At 43.9% G+C, this 21,862-nt stretch overlaps 1 protein-coding gene across 3 annotated transcripts in view; it reads left to right on the plus strand.

Annotated features, from left to right (window-relative positions):
• USP45 (ubiquitin specific peptidase 45) overlaps nt 1-21,862 on the plus strand; it is a 152,033-nt gene that overhangs the window by 53,173 nt on the left and 76,998 nt on the right. For all 3 annotated transcript variants that reach the window (XM_083176997.1, XM_083176996.1, XM_083176994.1), the window contains exons 6-8: nt 4,594-4,733; nt 7,877-7,969; nt 12,372-12,502. In XM_083176997.1, coding sequence (XP_083033123.1) covers nt 4,594-4,733; nt 7,877-7,969; nt 12,372-12,502 — 364 coding nt within the window. The remainder of the gene's footprint in view (nt 1-4,593; nt 4,734-7,876; nt 7,970-12,371; nt 12,503-21,862) is intronic.

Raw genomic sequence — 21,862 nt, forward strand, 5'->3', positions numbered from 1 at the left:
TTTGACCTTTTTCCATTTTTATTCTAAATTTTTCTATGTTACAATATGTTGGCGGGTGAATGTGTGTAGAAATCTATGTATGCTCACATCCTGCCAATAACTCTTAATATAAGTGCTGTCACCTCTGGATTTGCAAACATTCAAACACATATCTGTGTGTATATAATTATGCAGAAAAAGACCAAATGTCAGCTGTGGCACCAGATGCTACACATGTTTCCAGATGTTGATTGTGATGCACAGCTTTCTTGTGCAGACTCACACTATATATATATATATATATATATATATATATATATATATATATATATACTGCTGGCAAAACTTGAAACCTATATATATAAAAAAAGCCATCAAACAAGGAAGACAAAACAATACTCTGGCCGACTTTCAATAATGGTGAATATAGATCCTGTATTTAGTTGTCATAATTTTTCATTAGGATACAAACAAACAAATCTTGCCTCATATACAGATGCAGCAGCTGTCATGTAGTTATAGTAAATCAGTGACACCTTTCATCAAAGATAGATAGTTATAGAGATTTTGCATGGTTTTGTATACTTTGTGAAACAATCTTCTAACATAAACTCTCTGACATCTTGTATTGGCTGCTATCACCTCTAACTCTTATAATTCCCTCGTGATATTGAAGAGTTTTCATGTTACTATAAGCCTAAATCTATTTTTGAGGGAGGGACTGTCAATCTTTTGTCTGTAAAACCTTTGTGTTAAGGTGCCCATACACGGTGCGATTTGCTGGTGAAATGCTATGCGCGCTCCTGCGCACATCCCATCGCACAGTTCAAAATGTATAAGCTGCACATACTTTTTGAACTAGGTCCCGATCGCATTGCACGCAAATCGCATTCGATTTGCATGCGATGCAATCGCGTTCCAAACACATGCAATGATCGCACCGTCTATCGGCACCTTTACAGATTCTAAGTATTTGGCTTTCATGTTAATTTTATGACCCTGGTACAATGGCCCTTATTCTGATCTCGGCGGTACGGCCCGCGTGCGGCCGTACCGCCGATGTTTTCACTCTGCACATGCGCAGAGGTCACTCTGCGCATGTGCAGGCGAAATCGCTGCACAAAAATTTTATACGCCGCAAAGGGGGCGTATAGGGGCGTGAGGGGCTTAATACCCTCATTTCCCTATGCATACGCCCCGCGTTTCATGGGCGTTCCCATGCAAACGCGGGGCGTATGCATGGTAATGAGGCTATGACGCCAGTGATGGGGGCGGAAAGCTGACATCGCCGGATGTCAGCTCTCCGCCCCCATACAAGCTTTCACACGGACGATTGTCCGTGTGGTCTAAGCTTGCGTGAGCTGGTGGAGCGTGCGGCCCTGCCTTCGATGGTCGTCGACCATCGAATGCAGGGGGCAGCTCCCACCATGGTGGAGGCGTACGCCCCACCATTTTCATGCGGATCGCCAGCCGTCCGCGTACGGACGGCCGTGGCGATCCGTCTTGTAGGCGGGGATTGGTTTGTGCGGCCGGAGCAACGTATGCGGCTCCGGCCGCACAGATCAGAATAAGGGCCAATGTGCTGTCTTCATACGTGCTAATATGAGGAAGCATACCTGTGTGTGAGAGGGGTTCAGTATAATTTACTGACGGACATTTTACCGACGGTCTTAATACCAACACCCATTGTCTGACAGTCAATATACTGACAGTCATTATACCGACATGGTAAAAATACTGACATTTAACATTCCGACAAGTGACTTGTTTCTATGTTTTTTGGGCATCACATGCGACCGACGCGATGGACCCGATTTTTACATTGAATCAAATGTGAATAGGGTCCCTGGGACCCTATTTTACATTGGATTCAATGTAAAATTGTCCCCAGACCCCAAATGGCCCCATTGTGAATGGCACCCCACGATTGACGCCAACCCGAAGAGTGGCGAGCGGCGGCGGAGTTGAGACTATAAAGTGTGGCGAGCCTGAAGCGTGGCGAGCAGACGCGCATTACTTCACAGGTATACGCGTCCCCTCGCTGGGCTCGCTGCGCTCGCCACACTTCGGCCTCGCCACACTTTATATTCTCAACTCCACGACGACGTGGATAGTAGGGGTATGAAAAGGTCGGAGGACGCGTACCGCCGCCCTTCGCGGGCTCGCTACGCTCGCCACGCTTCGGGTTGGCGTCAATCGTGGGGTGCCGCTCACAATACCTATGTAAAATGTGCTTAATCGCATCCATCGCATCTTGTGCCATTATAATGGCACAAGACCGACGCGATGAACGCAATTACAATGTTAAAAATATTTTAACATTGAACCCTATGGCAAAATCGTGTCCATCGCGTCGGTCGCGTCGCGTGCCATGTTAATGCACGTGACCGACGCAATGGACCCGATTTTGCCTTTGCCGGCAAAATGGACCTGATTTCAAAGGAAACCGGGTCCATCGCGTTAATTGTGTACCTTAAGTTAAGGTACACGATTACTCCTGATTGTGGCCGTGCTAGGAAACAAGTACCGTTTTTTGTGATGTGTATGTCCATGTAGGTCGACATAGCCACCGGCTGAGTGTACCGCGTAGCCTCGCATGACTCGCTGCACGCGCCATGCTTCGGGCACGGTGGCTCGCTGCGTTCGGCACACTGTTAGATTTCTCCTCCAGGTCCCCTGGGATCGCAAACTATGTAAAAGTCAATTGCTTGAAAACTCATTTTGACATGTTGACCTGTTGGTTTGATCATGTCGGTCAAGTGAACATGTCGGTATTTGTTGGTCAATGGGTGTCAGTATAATGAGTACGGGTAGACTTTCACAACAAAACAGGATTACTAAACTGTTCAATGATCCCTTGAATAAACCACTCCTAATCGTTCACTGAATACACACTGAGCAATTTCCGTCCGTTTTAGCGATTTTCCTAGCGGTGGGCGGCTTCCCATAGCTACTCTTCTCCATCGCTCATCTGCTGGTAATACCGCTTATCACTGCCCCATACACACGGGTATGGATCATTAGGTCACCACAATGTTGGTCCACAGTCAGTAGGTCGACACCATTAGGTCGACATGAGTCTAGGTCGACAGGGTCATTAGGTCAACTTGGGTTAGGTCTACAGTCAAAAGGTCGACGTGGGATTTTTCACATTTTTTTGGTCCCGAATTTTGCTGTGCTCACCATGCTTCGGGCATGCCCTAGTGGATGGTAGGGCATGAAACCTTTTGAATATCGACCTAATGACCCTGTTGACCTTCCTGCGTCGACCTAGACACATGTTGACCTAAATGCATGTCGACCATCATACATGTGACCCAATGACTGTATCCCGTACATGCCAGGTGGTTTTTCAGCTGAAAGCAGCTCAGACAGCAAAACTAAGCTGCTTTCAGCTCACAGTCACCCAGTGTGTATGGGACTTTAGAGGTGTACAGTAAATTCACCTACAGTGTACAGTATTATATACTCATCACTACATTTCATCTGAGTAATTATTTACTCAGATGCTATATTAAAGCCGATATATTACTCTTGCTGAATTATTATTATTTTACATATATTATGTAAAGTTGATAGAATATCACAAAGACGAGGCACACTGTGTATAAAAATCATTTATTCAAAAAGAAAAAATAACATAACACATAAAACTTTTATAAAACATAGATGATATCTTATAGAAAATTGCGCTGTTGGTATAGCAGCTCTCATAAAATGCAAATGTTCTGAGGGGTAAAAAAGAGCGCTGGGATAAGTTTATACGAGTGACACCTGTAAGAAGTACCAACACGCCAGCCGCTGACGTCAGCAAGCCGCGTCCCAGGACCAAAGCCGCAACAGCAGATTCCACCCAGAAGCGGACAGCAACTGAGCTGAGGAATGCCGCTGCCTCTGTAAGGTCAGGGTTAGTAGGGACAGCATGACAATCTCCCTCTCTCACCTCACATCCTCCAAAAGGAGTGTAAATATTATTTTACTAACAACTTTTTACTTTACAGGTGTCACTCGTATAAACTTATCCCAGTGCTCTTTTTTACCCCTCAGAAGAGGTGATATGCTACTATATAAGGATGGTGAGTCTCAAAAGGGATGATGATGAAAAAAATAGGCAGTCCGTAATAACCCAGTGGGTGCTGAGAAAACGCTAGCACTAGTACTTGGGGGGAACCGCGTTAGAGCGCAACTTTATTTTACAATACTCTGCTTTTTCTGACTATTATGATGATGATGATGTTGATTTTCACTCTCTTAGAAGTTAGATCAAGTAATGTGCCACTGGATTAATATGCCAATTGAATGTGTCAAAATTGCCAAGCAAACATTTTTAATCATCATAATGACCTGTAATGCCATGTCTTTTTATATGGGGAATATTATCTTTTTTAACACAACATTTTTTATTTAAATTTATATAACGAATGAGAGCGATGCTGACATTTTTACCAGATATTTTGCGCATCTCTCATGGATGTTGGCACTCAAAGGGTTGTTACTGTTTTGATGTTTTTCAGAATTCACTATTTATCCCATCAACTATATAACTTACAACTGTTGGTCAGTATGCATATGTGTATATTATGGACCTAAAGAAATCTATATTTTATGTTCCAGGATCTACTTCCAAACTTATTTGCCTGCAAGAACAAAGCAGTGACCTATTTAAAGAGAGAACTGCCCTTTGCAGCACATCTGTCCCTGTGAAAGGAATAACAAATTTAGGCAACACCTGTTTCTTTAATGCTGTCATGCAGGTAAGGACTTTTTTCTTCTTCTAATCCTGCAGTTTAAATCACTTAATATATTAGCTGATTATTTTTAAAATCTACAAGCTCCTGAATGTGCCTAAAATGTAAAGCAATGAAAAATGAATAATAAGAGTATGTGGTGCACAACTGGTTTTATGGATAAGATGGAAAAAAATGTTAACATTTAGATGGAAATTTACTAAGATCGAATGGGTATGAATCCACCCATTCATACCCATTTAATCCTATTTGTGGGTGGGACCTGGTGGCCAACAAATTTATAAAGGGATGAATTCGTCCAAGTTGATGATTTTATTTGCGGCAAGCTCGGCTGAATTCAGCCTTACGAATGCGTAGACCATCGATAGAACTCTGCCACAAATGGCCATAAAGTTCTCAGATATATAAATATAAAAGAAAAGATAAATATAAAAAAAAAATGAGGGGTCCCCCCATGATTATGACCTACCCCGGGCTCTATGAGCCGGTCCTGGTTTCTGGTATACGGGGATAAAATTAATAAGGTCCCTCCCATATTACATAAACAAGCACTGGGCTCTTAGACTGGTCCTGGTTATAAAAATACTGGGGACAAAAAGAGTAGGGGGTTCACCGTATTTTTAGAACCAACACCAGGTTCCAACACTCAGCAGTGTAGTGCCACAGCCTGTGGAGATCACCGCCCAGGGTTTGATAATAAATGTGTAAAAATAATAAAATTAAAATATTGCCTCCCTCGCATGCAGGGTCTTGTTGAACAACAAGCATGCGGGGCATTAATGGGCCCATAACATTCCCAAATAAACACACGTGCCTACGGGCTCAAGAGAATATAGATAGAGCCTTCTTCAACTTGCCTTCTCTGGAGAGCCATGGTGTGCCATGACTCACCAAGTCTTATTATTGTCTATTGTTCTCAGCTGCAATACAATACAGTAGGGCAGTGGTTCCCAAACTGTGCGTCTAGGCTCCCTGGGGTGCCTCGGGACACTTGCAGGGGTGCCTCGGGTTGGTCGTCCAGGACCAATTCAAATGATTTATGATCAATTATTTCTGGACAAAACCAGTGCTGGTGGCTGCCAATCATAAAATGTGTACAATCAGAACCAAATCTTTCCATTTACCACATAACTGAACCTAAGAAGCACATATAAACACAATCTATTTAATTTGATATATATTTTTTGGGGCCTAGGAGTGCCGTGGAAAAATTCTGATACTCTAGGGTGCCATGATTAGAAAAAGATTGGGAACCCCTGCAGTAGGGGATAAGCAGAGGATTAAGTCTGACAGCTCTGGCTCACATAATCCTATTAAAGGGCTAGATGAGGATGGCTCTATTTGTACATCTCCCTTGAGCCCATAGGTTTGGCCCTCCTCAACCGTAGAATCCTAATGCAGACCTATGGATAAGAAAATGTATGCTTACATACTCCTGTGTAGTTTCCATCCTCTTCGGTCCATAGTAGCCTCCAGGGGATTAAAACATATGCAGACCCGTAACCACCAGACATAAGGTGCTGCCTATACAAATACAGTACAAGCAGCTCCTCGTGTCCGGTGGTTTCGGGTCTGTGTGCATTTAGTGAGTAGTCGTTCATTGAGCTTGACTTAGAAGTGGACACAGGAGTGATCAGTGCTGTGTCTTTGGTAGCAGCAGATCAAAAAAAGGCAAGTAAAGGATTCAGGTGCCATTTTTTTTTTTAATTAGATGCCCACCTGTAACATCTCAGATCTGCTGCCTGTAACTAAAGATGTAGCATCGGATCACCATTAGGAACATTATCGCTGACATTAAAGATCTGAATAACCCATAGGATTCGCAGAATGTACCCACAAGTAAGGTGCTGAGGCCAGGGAATCTGCGTTATTTAAAAAACAATTATAGGCAGTTTGATACATCTGCCTCATTGTTAATACATCGCCCCGGCCACTAATCACTGGGGGATTACAGGGGACAGCCTAGTAATACATTGGTGAAAACATAATCCCTCCAGTTAACCAGCGTTAAGTGTATTTCTCCATTTCTGTTTACCTGTATAAAAAGCTGTGAGGAGAGAAAGAAATATATATATTTATTTGTTCTAAATGCACACACTGAGCCTGTGATTTGTCCAATCAGAAATAAAAGGCTACAATGTGAGTACTGTCATTTTTCTACGTTAACTTAAAACTCCTATAAGTATAATATTTACATCAAGAAACATTTTGCATGGGTTTTTTTTGGCCCATATCTGAAATCTATATTAAACAATACACAAAGAAAGAAGACAGGTTTGCTTATGGCCATTTGAGTTCTTCATTGCATTAACTTTAATTATCATAATGAAGTCCAGCATGATTGAATGAGCACATTTCTTTTTAGCTAGCAATAATATGTTAAGCAGAAGCACAGTTGAAAACACTGTGTGGGCATAGGTAACATGGCTGGATTCCTGTGCAGTTAATCATCATGTTGGGTTCTGTGCAGCTAAGGAGGACAGGGTCTAATTTGTTGATATGTCATGGTTCATTGCTGTCTTTGTTAGTGGCAAGTGATATAATACCCAATTAGTACAAGCAGCATAGGAGAGGGGTCCATCTCTTCTACTAGGAGTGTTGTTGCTTAGGTCACCGCCCCAATTCAAACTCTCATCATTAAAGATGTTTATGGGAAATAATAAAGGGTCACATGCTTACCAGAACATACTTTCCTGCATCAGGGAATACTAGCAAGGAAACAACTTGCTGTCTGAAGGTGGATAATTTGTGTCCGTCTATGAATTCAGTGGGTAAAACATTGTCTTAACGATCTTTCATGTAAATGCCATTACCCAGACAAATGTTGTTCTAAACAAGAATCGTCTATGTATATATTTCACACAGAGAAATTATAAAACCATAAAAATTTAGCATTACATGGTCCCTAGAAATATATACAGATGTGTTAATACAACTAGATATTTACTAGGGAAAAGTTAATAACACCCCAAATCAACACCACAATTAAATGCTAATCTTTCTGGCTGATGTACTAGGAATTCTCCTTAAATCCATCACTTACAACAGCAGTTCCCAACCTGTGGTCCATATACCCCTGTTGGTACCCTCCAGACCAGTTGGGGATACAGCTTTAGAACCTTGTGGTAATGAGCCCTTTCTATTTTCAGAACCTGGCCCATACACACATGCTATCTGAGACTCTGGCTGAAATGAAAGAGAAGGGTGCAAAATTGAAGATCTGCCCGGATGAAGAGAATTTGGTAAGAATATTTGGAGCAATTGTTATGCTATTCTAGACATGAAACAAATGCACATTGTCCATATCCTATATATTAAAAGGCAAGCGCTGCTGTTTACCTCTATGGGGGGGGGGGGGGGGGGGGGTAGTGACAACCTCTAGATGGCACCAGACAGAGAAATTCATGTGTGCGCTGTCACCATCGCTGACATTGTTATCCTACTCCATAATTTTGACAGTCTGGTAACTAGTTATCAGTTTACAGCCACCACCAGTTCAACTGTTATTTACTGGTCTCTTCTTTTCATGTAATGTATTCATGAATTTTATTTTTGTTACCTGTGGGGACCAGTGTGATTGTTTTTTATATGGGGCCATTAGATTTTTTTTTTTTCCTGTGGGGCCAATGTATTTTGCCCTGTGGGGTTCTCATCGTGTGTCATGGCAATTTTAAAATCTTATTTAGTGTGCCGCAAGGTAAAAAGGTTGAAAATCACTGGTTTAGAGACTCATTTGGTACTGCAAAGAACTCTTGTTTTTCACAAATTTGGCAGGATGTACCAACCTCCTTTGGTACATTGTGCCACTACTAATGGCATATATACTTACCTATGTGATTAGTAACACAAAGGGTAGCTCTAGCAATAAAGCTGCCCTTTGCAATGGCCGCTGATCCCTGGACTTCTGGGTTTCAGTGGCCACTTAAGTGAAACGTGGTCACTGAAGATGCTGGGAGGGGTCCAATCCGGTCCCTGTACATTACTGATATGGAAAGATGCCCTTAGGCTTCTATAATGCTGCTTTCCCTACTGCCTACCCGGGTAAAGACCCGTTTTTTTTAAACGGGTCTTTACCCGGGTAAGAGCCACAAAGACCCTTTCCCACTGCAGCTTAAATTACCGTTTAAAAGCAGTAAATGTCCCATTCACACTTACCTGTGTAAACCACAAAGCAACACGTTTAAACTCTCTAGTAAACCTTGCCTGTCATTAAAAACATCACATGCACGAATCAAGTTCTTAACCTTTATTATTATTTCTAAATACCGTTTAAAACCCTTTCCCATCGCCAAAAAAACGGCTCTTACACGGTAAAAACACTGCTTTTTACACGGGTAACAAATACCGGTATTTGTTACCCGTGTAAAGCAACCTGGAGCTTTCCCACTGCAGCTCTAGCCGTTTAAAAAGGCTAAAAAAACAGCATTTTACCGTGTAAAGCCTGCAGTGGGAAAGGGGCATAAGTTAACACTAGCTTTTGCAGGTGCTACCTTCTGCATTGGAAACTCAGCAGCTGGAGCTAAGTACATTTAGAAATGCAGTAAAACCCTGAAAATGAGTGTTTTAACCGCATTCTCATTTTACTGCATTGCACTCATAAAGACGTATTAATGCACAGTTGGGGAAAGGGAAGAGCACACATATATTTGATAGTGTTTCAATTAAAATATATATATTTTCGTATGATTTGCATAGCAATTCAGATGCTCCAAGGTATTTGCTAGTCTCACAGTTAAGCCATTAACTGCCAAAGTATTTCTATTGTGTGCTGTTATTCTTATTGTTCTATGTACTGTTCATGAACAAACTCATCCAGTCACACGCCAGTCTCATCTCAGTCAGGTATGACAAAGGGTTGGCCTCTAGGCTCGATATTGGCATTTCAAAATCCTTTTATATATAATAGAATTTACCAGACTTTCCACTACATGCTGATGATAGAGGTTTAGGGTCATTGATTATTTTCTTATTTATTTATTTTAATCATCATTGGCAATTAAATTAAATTGGGTGTATTTATTTAATTGTCAAATAAATACACCCAAACAGAAAACTTTTAATAAAACAGACATTAACATAGTATATTAGATATTGTATGTTTCTTATAAGATTATTTGTTAAGAGCGTACCTTACATCAGTTCACTCTGTGCATGTTCCAGAACAGAGTGTACATAAGAATGGATGAAATGGTCTTACGCGTTTCCATTGTCTCTACGCATATGACTCAAGGGTTGTTACTGGGTTGTATGGGATCATGCTCGCTTAAGCTTAACTGACGGTTTGTTGATGCAAATTGTTCAAAGTTGGATGTAAGTAAAGAAATACACCTTTTTGGAGGCATATCTTGTGTACCTAGTAGAGGGTATAAGCAGTAAAGGCCCCCATACATTTGGCCGACTTGTCCTAAGGACAAGTCAGCCCCGACTTCCCCTGAGCTCTCCCGGCAGCTCCCGGGAGAGCTTGATAAGATTTGACGGTACTTGTTTCCTAGCACGGCCACACCGATTTACATCGGGGTGGTCGTGTCGGAAAAATCGGGTCGATCGCATCGCATGCGATTTGGTCGCATGCGATGCGATCGACGCGACCGACCCGATTTTTGATTGAATGAAATGTAAATCGGGTCCCTGGGACCCGATTTTACATTGGATTCAAAGTAAAATATTCCCAACCCCCCCAAATTTAACGGCGTAAACCCCACCCCACGATAGACGCCAACCCGAAGCGTGGCGAGCACAGCGAGCCCGCGAGGGGCGGCGGTGCGCGTCCTCCGACCTTTTCATTCCTCTACTATCCACGTTGGCGTGGAGTTGAGAATAGAATAGTGTGGCGAGCGCAGCGAGCCTCCGAGCCCGAAGGGTGGCGAGCGCACGCGTATACCTGTGAAGTTATACGCGTCCGCTCGCCACGCTTCGGGCTCGGTGGCTCGCTGCGCTCGCCACACTATTCTATTCTCAACTCCACGCCGACGTGGATAGTAGGGGAATGAAAAGGTCGGAGGACGCGTACCGCCGCCCCTTGCGGGCTCGCTGCGCTCGCCACGCTTCGGGTTGGCGTCTATTGTGGGGTGACGACGGGGACATCTATAATGTGAAATGGGTCATATTGGCCCATTTCACATTTTTCACATTTTCTCACGATTTCAATGTTAAAAAATATTTTAACATTGAAGCCTATGGAAAAATCAGGGGCATCGCGTCGGGACCAATGTTAATGGTCCCGACCGACGCGATGCCCCCGATATTTTACCTTTCCCGACACGATTTCAATGTTAAAATATTTTTTAACATTGAAGCCTATGGAAAAATCGGGGGCATCGCGTCGGTCGCGTCGGGACCAATGTTAATGGTCCCGACCGACGCGATGCCCCCGATATTGTGTCTTAGCCGGCCAAATGGACCTGATTTCAAAGGAAATCGGGTCCATCGTGTGGATCGTGTACCTTAACTTAAAGGTACACGATCCATAAGATTGTGGCCGTGCTAGGAAACCAGTACCGATTTGACACTTTATGTGCCATTTCTTACATGTGATAAATTGGCTCGATTTATCACGTTAACCCGGGGAGCAGCGGTAGAGCAGGGTCCGGGGGGGGGGGGGGGGGGCTGCAAGAGAGGGTCCGTGGCAGGGGGCGGGGACCGGAGAGCAGAGCAGCGGCGAGCGACGGGAGCATAGAAAAAAAAATCCTATAAAAAAACTGAGCTCTCAGCCAATCAGCGGCCGCCTTGTCTTTTGAATAGGATTTTTTTCTATTCTCCCGCTTGCCGCATGGTCCGGTGTAGCGGCGGGAGAGAATCCAATTGAAAAGACAGGGCGGCTGGTGGGGGGGGGGGGGTGTTGCTAGTAGGGCAGGGGACGCTGTGGGGGACAGTGACATAGAAGCGGCAGTAACGAAGAGCCGGGCAGGGCGAGACAGGAGCTGTCAGTGCTGAAAATAAAAAAAAAAGCCCATACAATGAATGGGCAGCCTGTGATTGGCTGAGCGCTCTCTCAGCCACCAATTGCTGACTAGCTGAGAGAGCACTCAGCCAATCACAGGCTGCCCATTCATTGTATGGGCTTTTCTCCAGCACTGACAGCTCCTGGCTCCCCCTGTCCGGCTCTACGTTACTGCCGCCTCTGTGTCACTGTCCCCCGCAGCATCCGCTGCCTCTGCCCTAGTAGCAGCGTCCCCCGCCATCCGCCCTACTAGCAGCGTCCCCCGCCATCCGTCCCACAGCATCCCCGCCACCCTGCTCCCTCCACCTTCCTGGAGCACAGCTCTCTGCTCCTGCTTCCTCACAGAGTCCCCTGCCAGGCTGCACATAAGATTTAGCGAATCATATGTGCAGCCGGTCCGACCTCCCGACTCCGATCCGATGTGCATCGGGTCAGACCGGGGGTTCTGGACATGCAATTTGGCCCGATTTCACTGCCCTATCTGAACCGGGTGAAATCGGGACCAAATTGCATAGTGTATGGGGGCCTTAAGTTTCCCTTTGATGATGATCTGGTGTATTCATAAGCATTCATTGCAAGGTCTGTCAGCTTTGCATATGGGCAAATAAACATTGTTTACATGTATGCAGTTTGGAAGCAACATGTGTCATTTCTCTGCTTCAGGCTTTTAGTATAGAAGTCATGTTGTGTGCTCTTTGTTGTAGGATCCCCTGGTGATTAATCTTCCCAGTCCTGGACCTCTCACATCTGCAGTAGTTTTATTCCTGCATAGTATGAAGGAGACTGGAAAGGAACCTGTCATGCCAAAGATGCTCTTCAGCCAGCTATGTCAAAAGTAAGTTATAGCTCTGTTCTCAGTGCTAATAGGATAAAGTACATGAAGATCGTGGTCCATTTCATAATAGGAATGTAAAAACATTCAAACAGGAAAACAATAACCTTGTGAAATATGGTGTAGTGTTGAGAAGGAGAAGGGGAGAAGGTTACATAGTAGGTAAGGCTGAAAAAAGACTTGCGTCCATCTAGTTCAACCTGGTATAGATATCCATTGCTGATTTGGAAGGTTCTGATATTTTACAGACAAATTATATTTCTTATTTGTACCCATGGATGTTTTTATCCAGTAAATGCTTGTCCAACTTTGCCTTGAACGTATTTAATGAGCCAGCCGTTACCACCTCTCTGGGAAGAGAGTTCCAGAGTTTGACTGTTCTGACCGTAAAGAAATTCTTTCTACTAGCTGAATGAAATCTTTTTTCTTCTAATCTATACTCATGCCCTCGTGTCCTAGATTCCTTTCTAGTAGAAAAGAGGGTGTGTGACAGTTCCTTTTATTGGCCCTTGATATACTTGTACATGTTGAGCATGTCCCCTACATCCCAGTTTGCTGTCTATTTGGACTCCTAGATCCTTTTCAAGTATGGAATTACCCAGTTCCTCTCCGCTAAGGTTGTAACTTGCACACTGGTTGTGTCTCCCAAGGTGCATAACCTTACATTTATCTACATTGAACCTCATCTTCCATTTTTTTGCCCACTCATCTAGAATTGCAAGATCATTTAGAAGCATGGTGACATCTTCTGATGATTTGATGACTTTGCTAAGTTTTGTATCGTCCACAAAGATGGATACATTGCTGAGTAACCCTATCCCAATATCGTTAATAAAAATGTTAAACAAAATGGGCCCCAAAACCGAACCCTGGGGCACTCCACTTACCACTTCCACAACCACTCTTTGTTCTCTATTACATAGCCAATTCCCTACCCATCTGCAGATATTTTCACCCAATCCTAGGTTCTCCATTTTATTAATCAATCTCTTGTGTGGGACAGTATCAAATGCTTTAGCGTAATCTAGGAAAATCACATCTACAGCATTTCCATTATCGAGGTTTTTGCTAATAAGGTGCAGAAAGGGATTCAACCAAATACAGTCAGATCCATAAATATTGGAACATCGACACAATTCTCATATTTTGGGCTTTATACATCATCACAATGGGTTTGAAATGAACCAATCAAGATATACTTTAACTGCAGACTAACGTTTGCAGTAGAGGCCTAGCAGAGCATGACCAGGGATGAAACCCAGTGTCTGGTTATTATTATAATTATTAATATTATTATTTTATTTATAAGGCGCCACAAGTGTTTCGCAGCGCCGTACAAAGGAACAATACATGGAGACAAAACTTGGCATAACATTAAATAAATAACAAAAATAGAGTACAAATAAAGATCGCCACAGTTCAATACACATTACAGCTTAAATGTAAGTAATGAGGACTCAATAAACATACAACTAGAGGCTTGAGGCCAATGATGGAGATGAGTATGCGGATGAAGATGGTCACTGAGGGGTTTGAGTATAGGAGAGCTGTGAGTGACATGTGAAGAGAAGTGGGCTTTGACAACAGGAGGGAAGAGGGCCCTGCTCGGAGGAGCTTACAATCTAGTAGGAAGGGGAGACAGACAGATTACAAGAGGAGCAAGCGGGTGGGTGGTGGCTAGATAGTAGGATATAAACAGGCAAGGGGTCGGAGAACCAGCTTGTTCACGCAGTGGAAGGGGTACACTTTGATAAAAAGGTGAATTTTCAGTGCCCGTTTGAAGCTTTGCAATGTCGGGGAGAGTCTAATGGAGCGAGGGAGTGCGTTCCACTGAAGTGGTGCAGCACGGGCAAAGTCCTGTACTCTAGCATGGAAAGCAGTGATCAGCCGACCGTAGAGGGCGGGAGGGTGTATGAATGGAGATGAGGTTAGAGATATATGGAGCAATGGAATTAGAGATGGCCCTGTATGTGAGTGTGAGGTGTTTGAAGAGGATTCTGTAGGGGAATGGGAGCCAATGGTTATGTCTATGTGTTCCAGACCTCAGGCTGTAATTGTCTGCAAAGGATTTGCAACAAAGTATTAAAAAGTGTAAGTTTGATTTAGTATTGTTTAGTTTGTCCCATTACTTTTGGTCCCTTAAAAAGTGGGAGGCACATATAGATACCGTTGTAATTCCTACACGGTTCACTTGATTTGGATGTAAATACCCTCAAATTAAAGCTGAAAGTCTGCAGTTAAAGCACATCTTAGGTTCATATCAAACCTAATGTGAATAGAACCCAAAATATGAGAATTGAGTCAATGTCCCAATATTTATGGACCTGGCTGAAAAAGAAAGTTGCCCCCTTCGCCATAATTTCTTCCAACAGTTAGGGGACCAGATTCTCTAAGCTTGGAGAGTGATAAACAGCCAGCCAATCAGCTCCTGCCTGACATTTTTCAAACACAGTCTGTGACATAGTGCAAAAAAGGGGGGGATTGTTACTATGCACAGGCTAAAACAATTTCATTCAGCCAGAATTTTTAGAAAAATAAGGGTATATCCTATTAATTTATGGAGACCCTAACCATGTTATACAGGATTATTTTATAAACTAAATAACATGTCTGGCGGTGCTCCCATAGAGTTTAAATTAAATATTCAAAACGAGAAGAGAAAAGAAACTCTTTTTTGCTGGGGCACTACTTACTAAATCAATACAATGTTTAAAATATTTTATTCAATTTTGATAAAAAAACATACATCACATATAACTAAGACAAACATACAGTGCGAGATTAGTTTGTGCTACTAATATATACGTTTTATCTATGTGTGTAGCACAAAAATCAAGTAGAATGAACCGTGCTAGGCGAAGAATTGTACATTAGAATTCAAGGAGATATGGGTAAGAAAATTGTATTACCACTTTAATAAGTTAGAGATGTCCCTGTGATCTGGTAAGTCTGAGATTGGATATTATGTATCACACAAAAGTGAATTGCAACAAATTATATTGTAACTTAAATCTTATTTGTGGAAAGTAAGAGTGGATAGTACAAGTAAGAAAAGATAAGGCTATCAGGGCAGATTACCTGCTGTGCTGCATCATATAGAATTACATTGGATACAGCATAAATCCCTTAAAAAGTGGGAGGCACATATAGATACCGTTGTAATTCCTACACGGTTCACTTGATTTGGATGTAAATACCCTCAAATTAAAGCTGAAAGTCTGCAGTTAAAGCACATCTTAGGTTCATATCAAACCTAATGTGAATAGAACCCAAAATATGAGAATTGAGTCAATGTCCCAATATTTATGGACCTGGCTGAAAAAGAAAGTTGCCCCCTTCGCCATAATTTCTTCTAACAGTTAGGGGACCAGATTCTCTAAGCTTGGAGAGTGATAAACAGCCAGCCAATCAGCTCCTGCCTGACATTTTTCAAACACAGTCTGTGACATGGCAGGTAGGAGCTGATTGGCTGGCTTTTTATCACTCTCCATTTTATCACTTTTGAAGCTTAGAGAATCTGGCCCAGGATCTACTGGAGGATACATACTATGTGGTGTGGAACTCAGGGAGCAGGATATTTATTTATTTAGTTAATGCCAGCAGTGGTGTATAATGGGTGCAGTGTGCCAGTATATGCATGCCACTGAGTCCCAGGGATGGGGGCAGGAGCGCGAGTGCTGCCAAGAACCTTTAAAAGAAAATTCCCTCGAATGTGCAGTGGAGTCTGAGCGCTGTAGACTCTACTTTTACCGGCAGAGAGGAGGTTGTGTGCAGTCTGCGATTTCGATTTGGCAGTATGCAATTGACAGTCTGATTCAATTAGAGGGGAGGGAATTGTAACAGACTCCATTTCCCAAAATAGAGGCGTGTCACCGTGATTGCGGCGTAGTGTTGAGGTCAGGATCTCTGTCAGAAGACACATTTCCCGGCCTCTTTGTTGTATTTGTGATGGCCGGCTTGTGTAAAACAGTTACCTGTCGTAGATGATCCAATGCTGCATCCTAGGACGCAGCACAGATCACTAACGCAAGCAGTAGGCATCATTGATCACCGTACACGAGCTATCACTGCTTCTCCCATGTAAGAAGCAGCAATAGCAAATGTGTTCACTTCTGAATCAGGCCCACCATCTGTTATGAATAATGATGCTTATTTGTACTTACTTGCAGAATGTATTGTACACATGTGATGACATGGGAATTTTTAGGGCCATGGAGCTTTGCATTTTTTGGATGGCATGTGTGGACCGTTACTGGTGCTGTTATTAAATTGCTGCTAATTGGTGAAACCGCTTCATTCAATTTTGCAGACAGATGAAGTCCTCTCTGATTTCTCCTGGTGCACTGCTGTATAGGGACTAAAATACATGGAGACACTTGTGGCCTAGACATTGAGTAATTTTGTGCTAAATTATATATATTTTTTTAGACATTTCATGTAAATTACCAAAGGACCTAGATATCATAGTACTTTTAAACAACTTGTGTACTGAGTTCATTTAGCTTGTAAGACCCATTTTATTATTTCAACAAAATTGGACAGAAGATGGCTAATCACTTAATCACCATCCTAATTATGTGCTCTGCTGGCTGACAGATGTGCTTCTTTCTGACAGAGTGGCACGCTTTGTTCTCTAAAGAGGTACGGCTGCCAAGCAATACTGCTTTATTGGGGCTTGTTTCGTTGAGTTGATATGGCTCGTGTTTAAAAATGGCTGCTGCTAGTAAATTACGCTCTTCCAGCATGTATACCTAAAATTATAAATTGTTGGTGCATTAAACAAATACTAACTTAAATTTTTACATTTGTTAAATAATATTTGGTTTATGTGAATGTTTAGAGAAATTTCCATATGCCAGCATTTATTATATAATAAAGATACTTTCCTACCCAGCGCGTCAGTCTGGTTGTAAAAGCAGCCCTATTGTTCTAGCGGGGGCAACACTGACGTAATTTAAATAATACATTGGCCACACAACAGTAAATAAAATATACCAGTTAATACGGTACTGATATGTTAGTTGGGGCCCACTAAGCTATTTGCGTAGTGGGCTATTCAGGGTAAGGAAATCGCATCGCATGTGCACTTGTAGTGTCATACGATGCGATGCGATAGTAGAAATGAATGAATTTTTGGGGTGGGATATTTTTTCCCGCTGTTATCGCATCGCATTGTTAACCACACATTGTATGACACAAAAACTTGTAATGGGATGCAATGCGATATTAAGAATGAATGTATTCCCTTCTATTTTAGGTACCCCCCCCATTATCCATACGACCCCATATTAACCCCTCCCCCAGTATGCACACCACCCCATAAATTTGCAAGTGTAGCGTTGGCCCACTATCCACGTGAACCCGAGCTTCGGGCTCGCCACACTATATAAAATCAACTCCACGCCGACATGGATAGTGGGGGTATGAAAAAAGTCGAGAGGACGCGTTCCGCCACCCCTAGCGGGGCTAGCCATGCTTCAGGTTCACGTTGATACTGGTGTTGTTTTAGGAACACATTCACAGCATCCATACAATGTAATGTAGACACAGGTTAACATTTAACTGTAAATTTTGTCGGAACTGAGTAAGATCATTAAAATGGAATAAGTACAATATAATCAAAAGAGCAATATCATTAGAAAGAACGGTACTTGTTTCCTAGCACGGCACCACCGATTTTAATTGTATGCAATCGGGTTGCAAAAATCGGGTCAATCGCATCGCATGCAACCAAATTGCATGCGATGCGATTGACCCGACCGACCCGATTTTTTACATTGGAACCAATGTTAAATGGTCCCTGAGACCTGATTTTACATTGGCCCCAATGTTAAATGCCCCCCAGACCCCATTTTTTCATTGTATGATCCCCCCCCCCCCCCCATTGTTAACGCCACGCCACTATCAACGTGAACCCGTCCTCCGACATTTTCATACCCCCACTATCCACGTCGGTCCGGAGTGGATTTTCTATAGTGTGGCGAGCGCAGCGAGCCGCCGAGCCTGAAGGGTGGCTCGCCACCCTTCGGGCTCAGTGGCTCGCTGCGCTCGCCACACTATATAAAATCAACTCCACGCCGACGTGGATAGTAGGGGTATGAAAAGGCCCAAGGACGCGTACCGCCGCCCCTCGTGGGCTCGCTGCGCTCGCCACGCTTCGGGTTGGCGTTGATCGTGGGGTGGCGTTAACAATGGGGGGGCATTTGACATAGAAATTACCCATCAGGGTGGGTATACAATCAAAAATTGGGTATGGGGCGCCATTTAACATTGGTTCCTATGTAAAATCGGGTCCATCGCATTGGTTGTATTGTATGCCATTATAATGGCATACAATGTACCCGATTTTACATAGGAAGTTAACGTTACATACAATGCTTACAATGTAAAATCGGGTCGGTCGCGTGGCATGCCATTATAATGGCATGCGATGGACCCGATTTTACATTTGTCGGGAAACCTCAAAAAAAGCCTGAAGATCGGGTCCGTCGGGTCCCATCGCATACCTTTAAGTTAAGGTATGCAATGGGACCCGATGGGCGCTGTGCTAGGAAACAAGTACCGAAAGAACAATATAATCAAAAGAACAATATCATTAGAAATAACAAGATATAAAGAAAAGTGTCTCAAGGCATATAAAATGCGCTGAAATGGCTGGTCTTTTGCCACAGTTTTTCTCCACATGAATTCCTCTAAATAAGAGGTTAACTTGTGCCTTGCAGGGCTGCGTTGTTTTTTGTTGTGCCACTTTGCGGCCCCCCACATACCATCTATGTTCTGTGTATGTACTCCCGACTCGGGGTCCATAAAGTGATATTTGTGATTTACCCTGGCGTGCTCGTAGCCGGCCGCTACCAACTCCTCAGTCCCAGCATTCCCTATAGATGACATTCCCAGGGGCAACATGCGATGTTATCGCATCCATAAGGGTTGTGGCGTCTCAGCATTCCACTGCTTCCATAAAGCAGGCCCCCGTCTCTCGGCACATGCCACCGAATACCCACTGCTGTGGCAGAATCCTCCCCATGGAGTACTTTCAGTTAGTGTACAGGATCTCATCCACCTCCACGACAAGTCCCGGTCCTCCGATCTGCTGCTGAGGCTGGGCAAGCCAATCATAAGTACATGCCTCTCTCATTAAGGCATTGTACTGAACTGTCGTGGCGATACAGATCCCCAGCTCCCGCTCACAGTACGCCAAACAAGACAGTTCATGCGCCATTGAATAAATGAAGCGGAGGAGCTTCACAAAGGGGAGACGGCAACCTGGGTACCACAGCCCTGCACGCACTGTCACCTTTCGGCGACAGGCCTTTTTCTCTTTCGTCCAGTCCGGTGACACAGCTTCACGATGGGATGTAGGAGGGTCCGCAGGAGCCAGGCACCTATGCTTCTAATTCTTTGGGAGCAGGCTCCTCCCTACTGCATCCCATAATGCTTCAGTTAGTTTTAGGTGCCCACAGGAGTGGGTGCTATGCTGTGCAGTTTTTTCTTTGGATTTTTTTTCAGATTAGTTAGGCTTTTTATTATTTTATTAATGCACTAGCTAGAGCAGGTTTGCCAGTGTGTCGCTTCTCACAGAAGTGTACACACACTGAGAGCGCAGCAGAGGCTGACAGAAGCACGTCCTGTCAGCTCTCTGTGTGCAGAGGGACACCTTTTTATTCCCTCTGCACAGCGCTTAGTCTCTTTAGGATAGAGACTTTCCTGGGCCCCGGAGGTGTCCTAACCGGCTCCTTGCAGAAGGGGATCGTGGGGGACGGACCCCCGCGATGGCGCCCGCCATCTTGAAGGGTTTAGGGACGGAAATCCCGCCAGGGAAGTGAAGTCCCTTACCGGAGTCCGGCGCTGCTGGACAACTCCATTGAGGTCCCACTGAGAGAGGTACAAGGAGGTGAGACAACTGCAGGAGCGGCCGAGGGGGGAGAAATGCACCAGATGGGCTGGTCTCCCTGCTGAGGCAGAGACTTGGTCTCTTCCTGCTCTGTGTTTGGCGCCTTTTTCACCGTGCTGCGGAGCTGACAGGGTGATTTTACACAGACTCCAGTCTCTTCACAGAAGCGCTTACCTCGCTGATCGCTGACAGGATTACCAGCTCAGATAAGTACTCTGATACATTGCTCTGTGCGGTGCCTGTTCATTTTGCATTGTGTTTAGATACATGGCTGAGGGTTTTACTTCTGCTGCTGTGGAGGAGGGAGCGCTGGACATGTTTAGTTACTGTAAAAAGTGTGATGCTAAATTTACATGTGAACATGAGGATCAGTGGCATTTATGCCTGGCCTGTGAAGCTGTTCCCTGTGGGTCACGCTCCCCCAGACCAGAGATAGCTGAACCTGCGTGGGCTTTGGCTCTGGGCAGATCTATGAATGCTCTTACTGAGGCTTTGAATAGGCAGAAGGATTCTTTGATAGGATCTCCTGGCCATTTTACATCGTCTCAGGTGTCTGGGGGATCACTTACCCCGGCTCAGGGGGACCCCATTTTGCTGCAAGCTATGCAGAATACTGCTCAGGGAGTTCATAAAATGACTGCCCTGATGGAGCAGTTTACAAAATCCTCTGATGAGAGTATGCTTAGGCACCCTGTGTCTACACCACTTATTATTCAGGATTTGGATGATGATGGTGGGTGTGATGAGAACTGGAGTTGGGACATGAGTGATGAAGCTGAGGCTTTAACTTCAGGCATTGAGGATTTGATTGTGGCTGTTAATCTTACAGAGGAGGAAAAGACTCCTGTCTCTTGTGTGTTTAAAAAGAGTCGCAGAGACCCTGTGTGTTTCCCCTCTGATGAGGAAAGTCATCTCTTTTAAATGAAGCAGGAAATACTCCTGATAAGAGATTGTTGATGGCAAAGAGGTAAGCAAATATGTACCCTATGCCAGAGGAGCATACCAAATTATGGGAAAAAGCCCCATTAGTGGATGCATCAGCTGCTAAACAGTCTAAAGCCACTGCCTTGCCGGTCCAGGGGGGTGCTGCCTTTAAGGACCCGGTGGATAAAAAAGTGAAAGGCTGTTTGAAGGCTATTTTTGAAGGTGTGGGTTATACCCTGAGACCCATTATTGTGTCTGCTTGGGTCACAAAAGCCATGATTAAGTGGGCGGAGGAGCTGTCTAGGCTACTCCACCAAAATTCAGAGGCTTTTATTCTGGCAGAAAAATTGAGATCTGCCGCAGAGTATGTGTGTGAGGCTGGTGAGGAAGGAGCTCAGATGGCGTCCAGAGTGTCTGTGACTTCAGTGTCTGCGAGAAGGGCTCTTTGGCTCAAGGCTTGGGAAGCTGATACTGAGTCTAAAAAGTCCCTTGAAAACTTGCCTTTCAAGGGGGAGTTATTGTTTGGCTCGGAGCTGGAAGCCATT

Source organism: Crinia signifera, chromosome 3 (genome assembly GCF_055691185.1).
Source record: "Crinia signifera chromosome 3, ASM5569118v1, whole genome shotgun sequence".
NCBI lineage: Eukaryota > Metazoa > Chordata > Amphibia > Anura > Myobatrachidae > Crinia > Crinia signifera.